The sequence below is a fragment of the Aethalodelphis obliquidens genome, unplaced genomic scaffold (assembly GCF_003676395.1).
Source record: "Aethalodelphis obliquidens isolate GAN/ISIS:26980383/991018 unplaced genomic scaffold, ASM367639v1 scaffold56, whole genome shotgun sequence".
NCBI classification, from domain to species: domain Eukaryota; kingdom Metazoa; phylum Chordata; class Mammalia; order Artiodactyla; family Delphinidae; genus Aethalodelphis; species Aethalodelphis obliquidens.
The window spans coordinates 9,839,636-9,859,511 of NW_020838000.1; the positions used below are offsets into that span (position 1 = coordinate 9,839,636).

A 19,876-nucleotide genomic window follows, 5' to 3' on the forward strand; every position below is an offset into this window, starting at 1 on the left:
GCCGTTCTGAGTTTTTCCCGTGTTTCCTGAGACTGAGGCCAAGTCCTCCCCTTGTGTGACATGATTCCGATGCCTCACACCCCCGTGTTCACGGGCACTCGGGAAGAGTCGAGGGAACCTGCCAAGCCCCTGGAGCCAGCTGGCTCCCCCTGTGACGGACAAGGCCACACTGTGGGGCGGAGCCCACCGGACCCGCCCGTCCCCTTGCCGGGCACCATCCCCGAGCTCCCCACCCGCGGTTCCTCATGTTCTTGGGACACGGAGCCCGGACAGCAGCACCAAGCAAGTGAACAGATTGGAGCAGCCCCTCTGCAGCCAACAAATCCGAGGGGGGGCCGCTGGTGGGAGGAACGCCAAGGAAGTAGCTCCGGAGCCAGCTGGGGTGCGGTGCAGAGGAAGGGCTCTCCAAGCTCGGAGATGCCAGTGTGACAGGTGACAGCAGCAGAGGACCAGAGGCAGCCACCGAAGCCACCATTGCCCACCAGGAGCAGCCAGCCACCAGCTGGAAGACGGATGGCCCCGGGCTGCCACCAGCCACAGCTTTGCCTGGGCTGTGGAGCCGCGTGCGTTCACGCAGGGACATTCTAGCAGCACCGCCGAGGTCTCCCGCCAGACGCCAGGCAAAGCCCAGCTTTTGCCCTGACGAGGAGGGCGTGGTGCTGCCTTTTCCTGCCAGCGCGTCCTGGTTGTGGTGCCAGCAGATCCCAAAGGACAGACAGGCGGCTTGATCCTGGTGAAGGCTGCGCATCTCACCCAGGGGACAAGCCAGTGGAAACCCGAGGCCAGGGGGACGTTAGGGGTAGAGCTTTAAGGCTGCTGTAAGAAAGTAGAACAGCGTACCTCAGGGGAAATCCAGGGAGGTGGGAGTCAGCCTTTTCTGGTCGGTAGAGACGTCCACCCCCAGTGAGCTGCACGAACCCGGGCAGACCTGCTCATTCCAGGGCTTGGGGTGACAAGCACTGTCCTCTTTGTGACCTGGGGAGGCCACCTCACTGTTACAGCCCCAGATGGGGGGACTGTAGCATCCCATCACCCCCGTCATCCACTCCTCGCTCAGCTGACGGGTCATCGTCCTGCTCCCAGGAGATGATGCCCCCCCCCCTTGGCCATGGCTCCATCCTCACTGTGCCCTAGACCCTGCGTCACTGACACCATTCATGCCCTCCATCGCTCGAAGCACTGTTTTCTCTCGGCTGTCCCACCACTCTCGCCTGGTTTCCCACCTAGTTCCTCATTTCTAGCCCCGTTGCTCCCCATTTTCCCTCACCTCTTCCTTAGGAAATCTCATCCACCCCCAGTGTGAGGAAATCTCACTCACCACCTCTGTGTCAACGAGTCTTACCTCTGCATGTTCAGCCCTGGCTTCTCCCCTGGGACCCCAGCTCCACCTGCCCTGCGGCTACTCGTGACCTTGCCCTTTCCCGCACCGGCCGTCACCCCACCCCCCGACCTTAGAGGAACAGCGCTTCCATGGCCCAGAGGCTCCCACACACCTAGAGGTCGCCCTCGGTGCTTCCATCTCCTTCCCACCATATTCAGTCTGTCCTTAAGGCACATCTGTTTTAGGTCCTAGACACTCTGGAACCCCCTCTTCTCTGCATCACCACCGGCCTGGACTACTCCGATCTCCTGATGACAGGTGTCCCCTTCAGATATGTTTTCCACTCAGAGCCAAAGTGAACTTTCAAAAAAAGTAAATTGAATCGTGTCACTCCACTGCTTAAAATGGTTCTAAAGCTTTGGGTTTTTCTTAAGATAAAGAGGGAAGCCTGTACGGCGGTCCACATGGCCCTGTGGGATCTGGCCCCCATCTTCTGCATTCCAGCCACTCTGGCCTTCATGCGCGTCCATGCCCCCTCGCTGCCACAGGGCCTTTGCTTGGGCAGTTCCTCTGCCCCAGATGTTCTCTTCCTTTGTATTTTTGGGGGATGGTGTTCTCTCCTTTTAGACCAAGCCAGGCTCCTCTGTGATTCACTGGGAAGAGCCACGTTCCTCTCCTCTCCGTTTCTAATTATTTGGGATCAATCCTCCACCAGTAGAATCAGACGTTCATTCTGTGAGAACAGACCCTTTTGGTCCTCACTGTTGTATGCCCAGTGCCTGGCTTTTAGTTAGTACTCAACAAATACTTGCTGGATCAATGAGTGAATAATCAAACTTCTGAGCCCGGGACATGCACAGTATGTCTAGCACTGAAATTTCAGACAAGAGATTGCAAGATTCAAACATCAAGGCTGCAGCATATTTAGTCCTCTTCAATCAGCCAAGTGGACAAAAGCCTCCAGTCAAGACCTTTCACCGTTTGAAAGAAACCTCTCTGTGTACCTCTGAGTGTGGCTTTCAAAGCCAATATTAATCTCCTTGGAAGGTAACAGGTGATTTCTACGACACGGGAGAAGTCTGCCTTCCCACTAAATTACTTGAAGTGGAGGCAGATACGGATGGTTTCTTAATGTGTGAATGAAATCACCAGCCCTGCTGATGTGAGCTCTGGACACACATGCTGCTGTAAAGCGGAGGATTTTTCCTTTTCTGCACGCACTTCTGGCATGGACCGCTAGTCGGGGTTTTTCTCAGTTTAGGTACCGGCAGTACACTCACGTGCCACACACACACCCGGCTCAGGAAGGCCCATCCACCCTGCTCAACTTGCAGCTGCTGGTTGGGTTCAGAGACTCGCCCTGGAACTGCTCAGGCTGTGGATGCTACAGTTCTCCCCTCAGAGCCTGCGCACGGAAAGCTCTACCGCCTCGGATCTGAAATACAGTCGACCCTTGAACAACGTGGAGGTTAATCCGAGTGTAATTTGTAGTGGGCCCTCCGTATCCAAGGTTCACTGACCCGAGGATGCAACCAACCACTGACCGAACAGCACTGTAGTTTTTACTCTTGCCAACCATCCACGTGTAAGTGGACCTGCATCGTCCAAGGGCCAAGTGTAGTTTTGGTTGTTCCATAAAGACTGTGACTGTGTGACTTTGGGCAAGTTACTTAACCCCTCTGAACCTCTACCTGCTCATAATAATAATGGTGGTAACAATGCCTAAGGAGAGTACCGCTTTGGGGATTCAGGGAAATGGGAAAGCTTGTCCCAGTGTGAGACACTCAGAACATTTAGCTTTTAGATTATATAGACCCTGAGTTTGGGCCACTGCTACTTCCCTGCTTCATGAGAATGCTCCCTTCAAAAGGAGAGAAGGAAAGGAGAAGGCTCCAGCCAGAGCCTCCGGGTGACCTGGCTGCAGCACCGGGACAGCTGTGGTGGCTTGGGGACCCCGGGCAGCTTGGGGAGTCAGTGACATCACCACTCCCCATCTGAGGACACAGAAAACGGTGCAGTCCTCGAAGACATTTGGCCTGGCAGGTTTTTCTGGGATGACTCCGAAGGACAGAAAAACATGGGCTGGAGTAGTTCCCATCCAGCTCGGCATGGACAGTTCCAAATCTTTCTCTGCCCAGCAGCCCAGGCAGGGTCCTGGAGAAAGTGGCTGGTGTGCCCGCCACAGGCCCTTTCCAGTCTGTGTCCTTCTGTCGTATTATATCAGGAGATCAATGCAGTGTCCTCTACAGGAAACTGGATATGGCCAGGTACCCGGGGAACCATGAGTCTGTTGTTTATTTATAGCAAGAGCAGCCTCTGAGAGGACATCGGGTTTGCATTAGAAAATAGCCAGGGTCCAGGATGGAGTCTGGTACAGGTAGAATGGGCACAGCTATACACCGCCCACCCGCAGAGGGTGCTGTGCCCATCCACTACGGTGTGGGTTGGCCCCCGTGGTGTGCACCCAGACCTGGGGGCAGGGGCAGCTCTTTTGGAGATGAATAACTTGCCCAAAGACAGACAGCTAACGAATGCCAGGTTTGAACCGGGGTCTTAGCCACCACACTACGTGTAACGCTTTGGTGTCTTAGCATTTAGGGCCTTTCAGCCGAAGCAATCTCCCCAGTTTTCTGGCAAAAGTAAAACTTCCTCTAGCTTCTCTGAGAGTTGACTGCCTTTCAGATCGCTATATATAGGCCCGTTTGACTGGCCTTTTTCTAAGAACATGCAAAATGCAGAGGGTCTGTTTGGAGACATCCATTAAAAAAAAAAAAAAAGGGCTCTTCCATTTGGGCTGGGATTAAAATGCAGCAGCTTCTGCACACGACAAGGCAGCAGTTATGAAGCATGATTGCGTGGTACCCAAGAGCCATGCAGGGCTGGCACTGGAGGCTGCAGCATCTGTGCTGAGGTCAGAGGTCCTGGTCCTGCACTGGTGGTTAGGGGGCCCCAAGATGCCTGCTTGTCAGTGTCTACTGAAGTGGGTGCCTTTGGGTTGGGGTCTGAGGCACCACTTCACCTGCAGAGGGGTCCATTGTTGCAAACTCATGGCTTGGGTGGAAGAAACCCAAACTACCCCCAGAGGGAAGTCCATCAGCCATCGTACAAGAGAACCCCCAAAAAGGAGTGCCCTGGGGAAACCCAGCCAACGCTGTAGGTGAACTCATTTGGGATTTGCAGGGAGGGCGGGTGGAGGAAGACAGGATCAATGTTAAATCCTAACCTCAGCACGCACTTCACTCTTTTTCCTCTTCTTTGATGGAATATTCAAATTTACCAGTCTTGTCCAAAAGGGGCTCAACACATGAAGCCCAGGTTGTGTTCAGCCTCGGAGCCCTGAGTGTGTTTAGGCAGATGTCTTATTTGAGGAAGTAGGCTTCTACCACCGAAAACGCCACAGAGTTGGCAGATTTTTAAGAATTTACATAGCACATTTTTGCTTCTTCCTAGCAAAGTACTCAGATTTATCTATGCATGGTAAAGCCTTAGGAAATGGTTTTCCACTGATGGTGCAGCTGCCCTCCTGGGCTCCCCTCTCTAGCCTCGCCAGAAGTCATTCGAACGGATGGCTCCCTTTATCTTTCTTTCAGTCACAGAATGGCTTAGATTTAAGTCCATATTTGGTGAAACCAGTGTGCTGCGACTCAAGTGGAAAGAAATGAAACGAAAGAAAGAAGTGGAACTTCAAGCGCAACCACGTGTCCCTGGGGCCCGGAGCTGCACCTGCGGGGTGGCCGAGGCTCTTGCCCGGGATCCAGGCCCCCGATTCTCTTCCCAGCAAGACCCGTCTCTCCCCGGGGCCTCCTGACTCCAGTCCTCCCCCACCCAGCACTCTCGGGGCTTCGCTCTTGTTCTCCGTGCCTCTCACAGCTGGGCCTGGCACGTCCCCAGGACCCTGTGGCTGGTGTCACCCCAGGTGTGCAGCACGCAGCTCCCGGCCTCTGACTCTGAGCACCGGGGACCGGGGCCCCAGGATGGCAGGGCTCAGAGGGGCCTTTGCTCAGGAAGACTGGGGGACCCCTTATGTTTGGGGAGTGGAAGAAGGCCACAGTTCTCGCTGCGTTGTTACCCAGGAGTGCATCCCTCTTTTGTAAACACAGGGACCCATTTCTCCGAGTCTTCCTTTACTACCCTTCACGTTTCTGTGTCTGCTGCCGCTCATTCGCCCGGATTTATTCCAAGCACACAGGCTCCCAAACTGTCTTCCTCCAGAGCAGCTCCTGCTGTCAGCAGACTCAGCAGGACTTTGAATTTTTCCCCCTCTTTTCTCCCTCAAATTAATTTCTCTTTCTGGAGATCAGCCAGACCTGATGTGTGGATGCACCAGTAACTCCTCACTAAGCCCCAAGCTGTGTTTTGACTCTTAAAATTCCAGGACCGGCTCCCCTGAAACAGGGAGCTTGGCCAGCTTGGCCGGGCTCTGCCGTCCTTCCATTCATCCATCTCACAAAAGGTTTTGAGCACCTTCTCTGTGCCAGGCTCCATGCTGTATCCCAGGGATGCAGGGGTGCAGAGGACAGATGGCATCCCTGACCTTCTGGACTCACATCTTGTGTCAGTAATGGTAACGGCAGACACACTGGTGTATTGTGTGCTGGGCACAGTGCTAAGCCTGCTGTGTGGATTATTGCATCATTGAATCGAAATAAATACCCTCTAAGGCAGAGTTTGGCAAACTACGGCTCTCAGGCCGAATCCGGCCCACTGCCTGTTTTTGTAGATAAAGCTTTATTGGAACACAGTCATGCCCGTTTGCTCACGTGTTACCCATGACTGCTTTTGTGCTATGGCAGAGTTGAATGGCTGCAACAGAGAACATAAGGCTGCAAAGCCTGAAATAGTTATTACCTGCCTCTGTACAGAAAAAGTTATCGACCCTGATTTAAGTTAGGGTTACTCTCCCCATTGTATAGATGAGAACACAGGCCAGTCTGGGGCGGGGGCGGTGGACGCTTCACGTGGGCGGTCTCCCTCCACGGCTTTGATGTGACCCCGTCCTTGCCCAGCTCTGTTGCTGACTGTGCGCTTGATCCTCTCTGAGCTCCATAGACTTCCCTGTCCCACAGGGAAATGCAGGTGGGGCTCCCTGGGAAGCAGCATCTGAGATGGATTTGGATGCGGTTTTAGGGGGAGTGCCCTTGGGAATAACACCTGTTGGGGAAGGAGGGCGCAGGAGTGGGCAGAGGGAGATGTTGGGCTGTGATCGTAGCTCTGGAGCAGGGATGGTCTTTTAGAGTTGCCCAGAGTTGGAAACAGGAGGATGGGCCGTTGTCCATGCCTGGACCAGTCATTGGTCGTAGCTTGCCCCCAGAAGGGAGTGAGACCTTTGGGGAGGTGGCCGGACTCAGAGAGGAGCTTGGCTGGGGGCTGTCAGCCTGCCCATCCTACAGGGGGACCTGAGCACCCGGGTTCAGTGCCCTTCTGGCTGGGGTGATCTGATGAGGCGGTGACCAGTGCGTGGTATCTGTAGCTGCTCAGAGTGGAAAGGAGTGGCTGGAGCCATGGCACTTAGGAAGAACAGGCCCGTGTCCCCTCACCCATCCTTGTCCTCCAAACGATAGGATTTCAGCACCTTCTTTTGGTATGGGGCCAGCTGAAAGAAATACCCCTCGTCCCCTACAAAACCCTGGAATCCACATCTAAAATACACGCCACGGCAGGATCGGCGGGCTCTGGGTGGGTGTGACGTTTGGGCTGTGATTGGGTTTGGTGCCAGGAATGCCCTGCTCCGGGAATACCGGGCGTTGCGTCTTGCTGCCAGAAGTGACGTGGGCGTGAATGCAAACAGACATCCAGGGGAAGCTCTAGATTCACAGAGGATGCATGTATTTATCCCCATCGTCTCTGGTTTCTAGTTTCAGTGGCGATTCTCCCGAGACGAAATGCACAACAGGCAGATGAGGAAATCCAGAGGTAAACTCGGTGCCAGAGAAAAGCAGCAGGCAGAGGAAAATGAGAGGACGCCAGAAGACCAGCTCCCCGAAGCCGGAGACGTGGAAAACCATGTGCCGGGGCTGCAGCAGGAGGACTGGGCCTCCGTCGGGGTGAAGGTCCCTGTGCAGGCGGAGGTCCCGGGAGAAAAGCTGTGTCCTGACGGCCGGCTCTGGGTGGAGGCTGGGGCCGTGCAGAACGGTCCCTTCGGCCACAGCCCCGCCCCGGCAGGGGGCTGCACTGGGCACCCCAGTCCTGATCCTAGAGAGGATGCCGGGGAGGGGGATGCTGAGGAGGTGGCTGCAGAGCCCGCAGCAGCAGAGGACAACTGAGGCTCAGCAGGTGGTGCTGAGGCGTGACGAGCTGGCAGACCTGGGGCACGGTGCCAGCTGAGCTGGGGGCTGATGTGCCCTGGTGTCACGTGTTACCCTTCGGCTTGGCTTGACCTCTCCTTGCGAGCTTACCTGAGCCCTCCGAGGAGGAGCTGGCTCCCTGACAGTGTTGGTTTCTGCACATCCATTTGAAATGTGTCATAAGGCCCTGGTGTTAGAACACAAGAGGACAGGTTACTTCCAGACATGCGGGCTGGAGGCCCAGCCCCGGCTCCACACCACTCCTCCAGGGAGGGGCTGGGCCATCCAGTGCCTGTGCCCACCCCCACCCAGAGCCTCCAGGGGGCCTTCGGGCCAAATCCCCGGGCCTCCCTGTCTACAAGTCAAGGCTGAGTTGTTCATCCCCACACCCCGAGATGGCCGTGTCCAGCCCGTGCTGTCTGCTGCAGCTACTTGGTGATTGTAACAACCCCTGGTGCCCAGTCGGGCTGCCTTTCTCCATCTAACCCCCACCCGGACCTTGCTGCTTTGGCAAAGAAAATAACATTGGGAGGGGAGGTGCCCCACCTCCTGGCTTTTCTCCAAGTGTTCCCATAGATACTGGTAATCTGAAAATGAAGAGGTAATTCTGTGCGTGTACCCACTCTTGCAGAATGTCCAAGAAAGTATTCTGTGTTAGTGTTAATGCCAAAAATTTTTTTAAAGATTTTGTATTCAGCACATCACATGAACACACGTTCTTTCTGTCATTTCAAGGCAAACCGACTGGCGGCGAGCCCTTGTTACGTGCTATTTTAATCATGTGTCATTAGCCAAGTCACTTCCCATGTATGCTATGATGTGTTTATATCATCCAGAATGTGGCTTTAAGTAGATGCAGCTGGCAAACCTTGGAGAGAGTGTCAACCGTCTTGACCAACATCCTGTCTCTTCTCTTTCTTGTTTAGTTACTTAAAGCAATAAATCATCTATGAGTTTAGTGCACTGTGAGTATTGAGTATTTATCATGTTGCAGCGACAAGTCCTATAGCCTCGTGTCCCCTATTCACGCTTCCTAAGTTTCTAACTCCTGGCAGCAGCTGGATGACTTTGGAGTAGAGATCAAAGCTTCTGTGGAAGCAGCAGAGCCAGCTGAGCATGCTCTGCTTTCTCGTCATTTGTAGAAAGAAGACAAAAAGCAGGATTCAGGTGCCACCAGGTAAGTCAGGGCACGGCCATCTCCCATCACCCCGGGGTGGTGGAGACAAGTACCTTTTTAAAACAAATAAGAAGCCCCACGTCAATTTCTAAGCATGTCTCCAAGCTTTTAAGTAAATTATTTAATGAGGTAAGTCTTTTACCTGCTTGCAAATTTGCTAAAATAAAACACATTTTAATATATTTTTATAGGGCAGAATTGAAAACCCTTACACAGCCACATTGTACAGTCGTTTTCCTTTTGATTTCTGAGCAAACTTCACACCCAAGCCCCAGAGCTTACAGAAAGGCTGAAGGCTCTGTTCGAAAAGAAGATAGGGTTTTTTTTTTTCCAGTTATACATGTATATGTATTTTTCAGATTCTTTTTCCTTATAGATTATTACAAAATATTGAGTAGTTCCCTGTACTATACAGTAGGAGCTCGTTGGTTATCTATTTTATACATAGTAGTGTGTATATGTTAATCCCAAACTCCTAATTGATCCCTCCCTTCCTCCTTCCCCTTCAGTAGCCCTAAGTTTGTTTTCTACGTGGGTCTACTTCTGCTTTGTATATAAGTTTATTTGTATCATTTTTAAAAAGAGTCCACATATAAGCGGTATCATATGATATTTGTTTTTCTCTATCTGACCTACCTCATTTAGTATGATAATCTCTAGGTCCATCCATGTTGCTGCAAATGGCATTATTTTATTCTTTTTTATGGTTGAGTAGTATTCCATTGTATATATGTACCATATTTTCTTGATCCATTCATCTGTCAGTGGACATTTAGGTTGCTTCCATGTCCTGGCTATTGTAAATAGTGCTGCAATGAACATTGGGGTACACGTATCCTTTCGTATTATGGTTTTCTCCAGATATATGCCAGGAGTGGGATTGCAGGATCATATGGTAGCCTTATTTTTAGTTTTTTAAGGGACCTCCATACTGTTCCTCATAGCGGCTGTACCAATTTACTTTCCCATGAACAGTGTAGGAGGGTTCCTTCTTCTCCACACCCGCTCCAGCATTTATTTGTAGACTTTTTGATGATGGCCATTCTGACTGGCGTGAGGTGATACCTCATTGTAGTTTGGGTTTGGCTTTCTCTAATAATTAGCGACATTGAGCATCTTTTCATGTGCATTTGGCCATCTGTATGTCTTCTTTGGAGAACTGTCTGTTTAGGTCTGCTCATACTTTTAGTTGGGTTGTTTGGTTGTTTTTTTTGATATTGAGCTGTATGAGCTGTCTATTTTGGAAATGAATCCCTTGTCAGTAGCATCATTTGCAAATATTTTCTCCCATTCTGTAGGTTGTCTTTTCATTTTATTTATGGTTTCCTTTGCTGTGTAAAAGCTTTTAAGTTTAATTAGGTCCCATTTGTTTATTTTTGTTTTTATTTCCATTACGCTAGGAGACGGATCCAAAAAGATATTGCTGCGATTTATGTCAAAGGGGGTCCTGCCTATGTTTTCTGCTAGGAGTTTTATAGTATCTGGTCTTATTTAGGTCTTTAATCCATTTTGAGTTTATTTTTGTGCATGGTGTTAAAGAATGTTCTAATTTCATTCTTTTACATGTAGCTGTCCAGTTTTCCCAGCATCACTTTTCGAAGAGACTGTCTTTTCTCCATTGTATATTCTTGCCTCCTTTGTGGTAGATTAATTGACCATAGGTGAATGGGTTTATTTTAGTCCTGTTCCATTGATCTATATTTGTTTTTGTGCCAGTACCACACTGTTTTGATGACTGTAGCTTTGTAGTATAGTCTGAAGTCAGAAAGTCTGGTTCCTCCAGCTCTGCTTTTCTTTCTCAAGATTGCTTTGAGAAGGTAAAGGAATATGTACATATGTTTTCATACAAATTAAAAAAAAATTTTGTTCTAGTTCTGTAATTTGATAGGGATTGTGTTGAATCTGTAGATTGGCTTGAGTAGTATGGTTATTTTGACAATATTGATTCTTCCAATCTAAGAACATGGTATATCTTTCCATCTGTTTGTGTCATTTTCAGTTTCTTTCATCAGCATCTTATAGTTTTCCAAGTACAGGTCTTTTGCCTCCTTAGGCAGGTTTATTTCTAGGTATTTTAAGACAGTTTTTAAAAAATAGTTTTAAAGAAGATGGTTTTTTTAAAGTTATTTTAAAATGACATTTTCCACAATTATACTCAGAAACATCTATATAGTATTTTGATTTAATACAAATATTACCTCTTAGCCCATATCTTAAAGGATCATGACGCTTGAAAAATAGGCTCCACAGCAGCAGGCTGGGACAAGAACCACGCCCATCTCTCAACTCTGAAAAGCACAGAATCCCAGCTGCACCCTTCAGGTGGATGCCTTGCATCACCCAGAGTTGGATATATTTTTCAATAAGCAGACTGTGGGTGGTTTCCCTGGGGAGTGGCCTGGGCCTTGGGATTTGTAAAACCCCCCAGAATTCTACGGTGCAGCCAAGGGTGAGACCCACGGCCGCAGGACAGCCATGAGTCGAATCACAGCTTGTTCCGTGTGAAATGAGATGCTTGTTAAAAAACATAAATAAGCCCCTAAATCCCAGTCCCTACATCCTGCATGTCCCTTTTAAGTGTGGGGATTCCTGAAGGAAATTTTACTTTGCTGTGCTTGCCAATGGGGAAAAAGGCTATCGTTGGCACTGACAAGGCCCCGGTGACCAAAGTTGCAAAGACTTGCAGGGTTTGGCGTGAGGCTTGTGCATGTGGTTATTAGTCTCTGGGGCTGCAGCTGTCACAGTGGGTCTGGAAGGAATGGGGCGTTTTCGGGGTGATCAGGTTATGGAGGTGGGGACCCAAGTAGCTGCCCTAGGCACTGTGGCCACCACTGTGCAGCCCAATGGGCTGTTATAAAGCATAGCGGACCCCATCCTAACAGAAACATTGTAATAACGTTTAGAGTCTTAAAGTTAGTGGCCTATAAGTAACAAAACACTGACCATCAGTCCAATCCTTGTCTGAATTTTTTCAGACTTCTAACTGGATCCTACTTTAGAGTTATGCTTGATGGGACTGGCTTCAAGAAAACATGAGAAGGAGACATTCTAATTCATTTCTTATGAAGCATGTTTTATCTGTAATCTAAACGTATTAATCACGGCCCATTCTAAACCACAAATCATCCTAGTTCAGGACGAGCTCTCAAAGCAATCAGTGGGCTATTATTAGTAGTAGGAATACGCTGACGCAAAGCTCACCACCCACACCCAGTGCAGGGCCGTGCTGGCCCTGGGGACTGTCCTGCTGGGCTCCCCTGAGCAGGCCGAGAGCAGCAGATGGGATTAAAGATGACGTGAGAGGGCTGGTGAGGGGACGGGCTGGAGGCAGCTGGGCATGACTCCTGCTTCCCGCAGCCCTGCTGCAGGTGCTGGCACCACGTGGGCAGCACGGGACGGCCTCCCAGGGGAGTCCGGGTTTCCCGTACCTGCCCCAGAGTGACGGCATCCCGTCAGATCCAAGGTCAGGACCCAACGAACCTTCGCCTGGGTTTCTGAGGTAGCTGTCCCCAGAAGAGGAAGTAAGGTGGTATTCCCCACGGGTTCCTGTTGCCTGGCGTCGCTTCTGCAGCCAGACCAAAGCTCACGGGCCATAGGCCACTGGGCCCTGCACCCGGCAGGCGCTGGCTTCCCCAGCCCCTGTGCGTTCACGTGGGCACGAGGGGCCAGATCTCTCACTCCCCAGACCTGTGGCTTTAGCTCCTATCCACTGTGCTGGGTGCTGGGGAGACAGAGCCAATCCTGGCTCCCTTGGAGCTCACAGCAGACGCCCAGCAGTTGCGCAGGAGTGGTAACTGCACTAACATGGGCCGTGGAGAAGCTCAGGGGGCCGTGAAGGCGGGCGTGGGGCGGAGGGTGCAGCCGGCTGGGGAGGCTTTGCGGAGGAGGTCAGCGTTGAGGCTGAGACCTGAAGGCCAAGGTCGGGGGAGCTGTCCCCGGGGAGGCAGCGTGCCTGGTGGCTAAGGGCATGGATGCTGGGGCCATGCTGCTGGCTAGAAGCCTGACCCCAGTCCCAGGCATGAGGCCTTGGGCAAGTTACTTACCCCTGTGTAATATGGGGATGATAGCTGTGAGAATCAAACGAATGCATGCAAAGTGCTTGGAGACTGGCTGGCACACAGTAGGTGCTACATAAATGTTAGTGTGGAGGAGGAGTCTGAGGGCGGGCTCTGAAGACTGCAGTGGACTGGAGAATGAAGAGGGGCTGAAACTACCAGTCACACCGGAACCAAGCAAGCATTGTCATTGTCAAAGGCATTTCCTCAGAATAATGAACACTCCGGGGCTTCCCTGGTGGCGCAGTGGTTGAAAGTCCTCCTGCCAATGCAGGGGACACGGGTTCGAGCCCTGGTCTGGGAGGATCCCACATGCTGCGGAGCAACTGGGCCCGTGAGCCACAACTACTGAGCCTGTGCTCCGCAACGAGAGGCCACGACAGTGAGAGGCCCGCGCACCGTGATGAAGAGTGGCCCCCGCTCACCGCAACTAGAGAAAGCCCTCGCACAGAAACGAAGACCCAACACAGCCAAAATAAATAAATTAATTAATAAACTCCTACCTCCAACATCTTCTTTAAAAACAAAAAAAGAATAATGAACACTCCGGGGATCCTGCCCTGTCCTGTTTAGGACCTTCCTAGAACCTCTTTCATGGATTCGTTTTCAGGATTTGAACCACTAATCTCAACATTATTCTACAAAGTCATTGAAATGTAAATCTTGATCCTTTCCTTAAGACCCAGAGAACATATCTTTAATCTGGGGAGAGAGGAGTTGTTGGGAACCAGAAGCAGCTGGCTGGGGAGACGTCACAGGTGAGGGGTGTGGTTGCATAACGGGAACTATTTATCCTGGGTCTGGGGGCAGAGCCTAAGTTCTGCCCCGAAACGATTCTAATGGTGATGCTGGCAATTACAGCCATGGCTGGCAACTGTGTCTTAGAAATGGGGTAAAGGGATTCATTCAATCCAAAGATGGTTTAAAAACACAGACCCCATGTTGGCTGACTGGTGAAAGAAGAAAAGTATTCCACCCTCTAACTAATGCAGTCAAATCTACACTTCCATAGTTAAATGTGTTGCTCACTAGTCATCAAACCCAATATGGCTTTGGATTTTTCTGCTGCCTCTAAGTAACATAAAGGCTCGGTGATGGTAAGAAATAGACTTCACTTTTCAGAGTGAGTATTAAAATGCTTCTTGTAATGGACCTGTGTCCGTGAACCTTCAGTGCTACGTACCATCTATCTTGTTGACTTTTCAACGAAAATAACAAGAAACTCATCTTGGAAGGAAAGACAACCAGCAAGCTTGCCAGTTTCTGGAATCACAAAATGCCTAAGTTGCTAACTGTCTAAAACTTCCCTTTCTTGAAGCTAGGGAACTATCAATTCACCCCCTGTCTCAGTCCAGCCCATCTGGAGCCCCAATAGGCAAATGTTGTCAGTTTTCTTTCTTATTAATGGTGATTCCACCATTTCTCTTGAGCCCCAACTCCAGAATTTAATCACTGGTAGAGTGCAAAAGCCCTCTACATCAAACCAAACTTTTCCCTTGCTTCAGTCCAAGGCAATTTCTTTTCCTTCTGTCAACACTGGAGATGCAAACAATAGTCACTGCAACAATTAATCAAATATCTGAAGACAGTTAAGACACTCCTTGCTCATCGCTCATCAGAACGGCCAACCTCAACCGCCCCTTGATCCCTAAGGCCCGTTTTTCCATCATGAAATTGTAGGATGGTAAAGCTGAAAGGGACTTAAGCTGCACATTCGTACCTACTTGACAGACGAGAGCAGGTTACGGAGAAAGGTGGGGTGAGTCACGCAGGAAGCAAGGTCTCTGGATGCCGGGCACCATGTTCTTTCCATTAGACCACACAGCCAACCACACTCTCATTCCGTGTTTCTTCTCTCTAGGTGCCTTACAACAGAGAGGCTTAGCGGGATTTAAAAATCTCACCAACTGAGGGGCTTCCCTGGTGGCACAGTGGTTGAGAGTCCGTCTGCCGATGCAGGCGACACGGGTTCGTGCCCCGGTCCGGGAGGATCCCAGGTGCCGCGGAGCGGCTGGGCCTGTGAGCCATGGCCGCTGAGCCTGTGCTCCGCAACGGGAGAGGCCACAACAGTGAGAGGCCTGTGTACCGCAAAAAATAATAATAATAATAAAAAAATCTCACCAACTGGAATGCTCTGGTGATGGAGTGTTCTGGTTAGTTGAGTCTCTCTCAAAAGATGGAGGAGAGCCCACCCTTTAGCGGCAGGGAGGATTTGGGAAAAAGCCCAAGGCGGAGTCTGTGGAGAGGAAAGTCCTCCAAGAGAGGAAGGAGGCTGAGTTCCACACGTCTGGCTTTGTCACTCCCAGCCACGGGCAAGCTATCTAACCACTCTCCCTCACTTCCCCTGTAGGTAAATGGGACAGCATTGTTCACACTGCCTACTTCACAGAAATGTTGTAATTCACTGAGACAAAACAAACTACTTGTCAAATGCCAAGCACTTCTGTAGTGTTCAGTTGATACTGGAGCGCCCACCAAAATCCAGACCACCACAGAATTCAGGTTAACCCCAGAGCTTCTACTCCCCGTCACTCCCCCTTTATAACTTTACCTGTGAAACTGAAGTTATATTGCTATGGATAAAACCTATTTGTGTTTAAATAACCTGAAGATGAAAAAGATGTGGTAAAAAGCTTGAGTAATGAAAACAGTGTGATTTCAGAGCAGGAACAAATAAGTAGACTTAGGAAACAGTAGTGAGGGGACTCAGCATGTGATAAAGGAGGCATTTCAAATCAAGGGGAAAAGTGTGATGAATGGTGCTGAGCAACTGGAGAGCCATATGGAAAGAGTTGGACCCCTATCCCTCATCCAGCACAAAATTAATTCCCAGTGGATTAAAGACCTGCAAAAGTATCAGAAGAAAGTATATCCACAAAAACCAAGGGAAAAGACTGACATATTTGATTATATATAAATTTTAAATTCTGGTATACATTATAAAAAACAGAATTCAGGGACAAGTAATAGACTGGGAAAAATATCTGCAATACATGTGACAAAGGATTAACATTCATTCTATAAGGAGTTACAAATCAGATATCAATATGGACAGAAAACGTGAACACACCATTCTCCAAAGAAGAAAGAGAAGTAGCTAAAACACTCAAGGAAAAAAAAAATGCTAGAGAGCAATCAGGAAATAAGTTTAAAAAAAAAGCAACTTTCACCCAACTGACTAGGAAAAACAGTTTAAAGACTTAGAATATCTAGTATTAGCCAGGAGGTAGGGGAATGGGTACTTTCATACTCCATTAGACTATAAATCGATTAGGAATTTTATAAAGCAGTTTGACCATACCAGTCAACTTTTGATCCAGAAATGACAATTCTAGCAATTGTACAGGATTATGTGCATAAAAACCAAATGAACAAGTTTGTTCACTGCAAATTGTAACAGCCCCAAACTGGGAACAATCTAGATGTCATTCATAGACATACGGTAAAGTACATTCTGATATATATCCATAATTTGAAGTGTGTTAAAAGAATGAAATCCACAAGCACACATATTTCATATGTATTCCATGTTAATGCACTGTAAACTGTCTAAAAGAATACCCAGCAAGATTTTTACACAGAAGTTCGTTCTAGGTGAGGGAGTGGCATGGGGAGGTGGTGGTGGGGACTTCAGCTTTTTATTTTACATGCTTTTGTATTATTTGATTTTTCACAATCATATTGATTAAAAAGAAATGGACAGAATCTTGGTACACTCGAGCACAGCAAAATGAGACACGGGGATGAGATGGAAGAGACCAGCTTAGGCTAACGGGCCCCTGCAGGGTTTGTAAGAGCTCAGATTGGATCAAGCTACTCAACATCCAGGGCAGTCTGGGTTCCTAAGCACAAAGCATTTTAAAATGCACGCCTTGATTTGATGGTGGGTTAGGAGGTATCTTTAAATGTCATCTCCATGCTTGCTGCATATGTGCATATTAGGAAAGAGTAATATTAAAGACAAGACATCTCACTACTTCTCTAAGATGAGAACAGTATACTTCCTTGAGTTTCATTTAAAATAAAATGAAATAACAGCTCTCAGGTTGAATTATCAGGATATGATCGTCTACAATAAGCAGGAATGAAGGAAATTGCTGTTCTCCATTCAGAAAGTTAAAAAAAATCTCAGACGGAGGCACGTGAGACTGGATGCTGTTTGACAATCAGTGCATGTGTCCACACACTGGTACCTGCACACGCGCATGTACCCACTTGCAGCTCTGCATCCCGTAGTAAAAATTCTCCAGAGCACTGTCGCCAGAATGGGTACAACCTTCCCCACTGCCCCCTCCCACCTCCTCATCACTCCAGTGGTTCATGCAGTCAGCCACATTCTACACCTCTCTTTCAAGCAGAGTTGCAAAAAAACATTCTTCCCCAAAGCGTTTCCACTTTCAATCATAAAAAAAGTTTCCCAAAGTATTAAACTTGCTCCTCAAAAGAGACTTTGTCTTATACTTTCTTATCTTGAATTTCTAGACAGTGACTGCACATAGTAGGTGCTCAGAAAATAAGTTAACTAATTTAGCATCCTCTAGAAAAAGCTACCTGGACTCCCACTAAATGATTCTTTCAGAGTTTGGTTTAGTTAATAGTACTGTACCAATTTAACTGTGCTGTTGATTCCTTAGTTTTGATAAACATACCATGTATATGTAAGATGTTGCCACTCGGGGAAGCTGGGAGAAGGTTGTATGGGAACTCTGTACTATCTTTGTAACTCTTCTATAAATCTAAACTTATTTCAAAATAAAGTTTAAAAAACAAACATTAAAAAATGAGTAAATGTTCTTGGATTAGAAGAATTAATATTGTTAAAATGGCCATACTACCCAAAGCAATCTACAGGTTTAATGCGATCCCTATCAAATTACCCATGACATTTTTCACAAAACTAGGACAAATAATCCTAAAACTTATATGGAACCATTAAAGACCAGAATTGACAAAGCAATCCTGAAGATAAAGAACAAATCAGGAGGCACAACCTGATTTCAGACAACACTATAAAGCTACAGTAATCAAAACGGCATGGTATTGGCACAAAAACAGACGTATGGATCAATGGAACAAAATAGAGAGCCCAGAAATAAACTCACACACCAATATACAATGGGAAAAAGACAGTCCCTTTAGCAAGTGGTGTTGGGAAAGTAGGACAGCTGCATGTAAATCAATGAAGTTAGAACACACCTTCACACCATACACAAAAACTCAAAATGGCTTAAATGTAAGACATAATACCATAAAACTCCTAGAAGGAGAACATAAGCAAAACATTCTCTGACATAAATCGTACCAATGTTTTCTTAGGTCAGTCTCCCAAGGCAATAGAAATAAAAGCAAAAATAAACAAATGGGACCTAATTAAACTTAAAAGCTTTTGCACAGCAAAGAAACCATAAAGAAAACAAAAAGACAACCTACAGACTGGGAGAAAAGATTTGCAAACGATGCTACCAACAAGGGATTAATTTCCAAATTACACAAACAGCTCATACATTTCAATAACAAAAACACAAACAATCCAATTGAAAAATGGGCAGAAGACATAAATAGACATTTCTCCAAAGAAGACATACAGATGGCAAATAGACACATGAAAAGACACTTGTCATTGCTAATCAAAACTACAATGAGGTACCATGTCACATTGGTCAGAATGGCCATCATTAAAAAGTCTACAAACAATAAATGCTGGAGAGGTTGTGGAGAAAAGGGAACCCTATTATTCTGTTGGTGGGAATGTAGATTGGTGCAGCCACTATGAAGAACAGTATGGAGGTTCCTCAAAAAACTAAAAACAGTTACCATACGATCCAGCAATCCCACTCCTGGGAATATATCCGGAGAAAATCATAATTCAAAAAGATACATGCACCCCTATATTCATAGTAGCACTATTCACAATAGCCAAGACATGGACACAACCTAAGTGTCCATCAACAGAGAAATTGATAAAGAAGATGTGGTACATATATACAATGGAATACTACTCAGCCATAAAAAAGAATGTTGTTTGCAGCAACATGGATGGACCTAGAGATTATTATACTAAGTGAAGTTGACAGGAAAAGACAAATATCGTATGATATCACTTATATGTGGAATCTAAAATACTACACAAATGAACACATCTACGAAACAGAAACACTCACAGACATAGAGAACAGACCTGTGGTTGCCAAGGGGGGGCGTGGGGGAGGGATGGATTGGGAGTTTGGGGTTAGCAGGTGCAAACTATTATATATAGGATGGATCCACAACGAGGTCCTACTGTACAGAACAGGGAACTATATTCAATATCCTGTGATAAGCCATAATGGAAAAGAATGTGAAAAAGAATACATATATGTATAATTGAATCACTTTGCTGTACAGCAGAAATTAATACAACATTGTAAATCAAGTATACTTCAATAAAATTTTTTTAATGAGTTTTAAAAAATGGAGTTCTCTTGACCCCATTTCCCTTTCCAGTTACCATCCCATCTTTTTCCTTCCCTTTACACTAACATTCTTTGAAACAACGATTCATACTCATTACAATTTCTTTCCTCCCAGTTGTTCCCACACCCACTCCAATGTTTCACTCTTGACATCCCTCTTATCAAGATCACCGGTGACCTTCCAGTTGCTACATCAATGGCTGCTCATGAGAACTTCCCTCCTGTTGCATCAAGAATGACCCAGCTGACCAGTCCGTCCTGCTTGAAACACTTTCTTCATGTGGGTTTCTGACAGCACACTCATCTCCTTTTCCTCTTTTCTGTTTATTCAAGCATTTTTTGCAACTCTAATAGCCCCAAACCTCATCAACAACCCACGACTTAGTGGGGGCCCCTAACACAGCCGGGGCATCCCCAAACAAGCCAACCATCGAAAGTTTGAACACAATGGATGCAAACAATCAAATGTACAAAAAGCCAAAGAGTTCATAATGATACTTAAAAAAAATAATGTCACTGGTCATCTTCGATCTTTGGAGGTTGCTCAGACACCAACTCTTAATAGGCTAATTGATGAATAAAAGCAA

The 19,876-nt window shown here is 47.7% G+C and overlaps 1 protein-coding gene across 3 annotated transcripts in view; it reads left to right on the plus strand.

The window, feature by feature from the left end:
• Positions 1–8,574, plus strand: part of RFTN1 (raftlin, lipid raft linker 1) — a 204,628-nt gene extending 196,054 nt beyond the window's left edge. For all 3 annotated transcript variants that reach the window (XM_027086561.1, XM_027086558.1, XM_027086560.1), the window contains exon 10: positions 7,177–8,574. In XM_027086561.1, the coding sequence (XP_026942362.1) occupies positions 7,177–7,584 (408 nt within the window). In that variant the 3' untranslated portion in view covers positions 7,585–8,574. The remainder of the gene's footprint in view (positions 1–7,176) is intronic.
• The last annotated feature ends 11,302 nt before the right edge of the window (positions 8,575–19,876 follow it).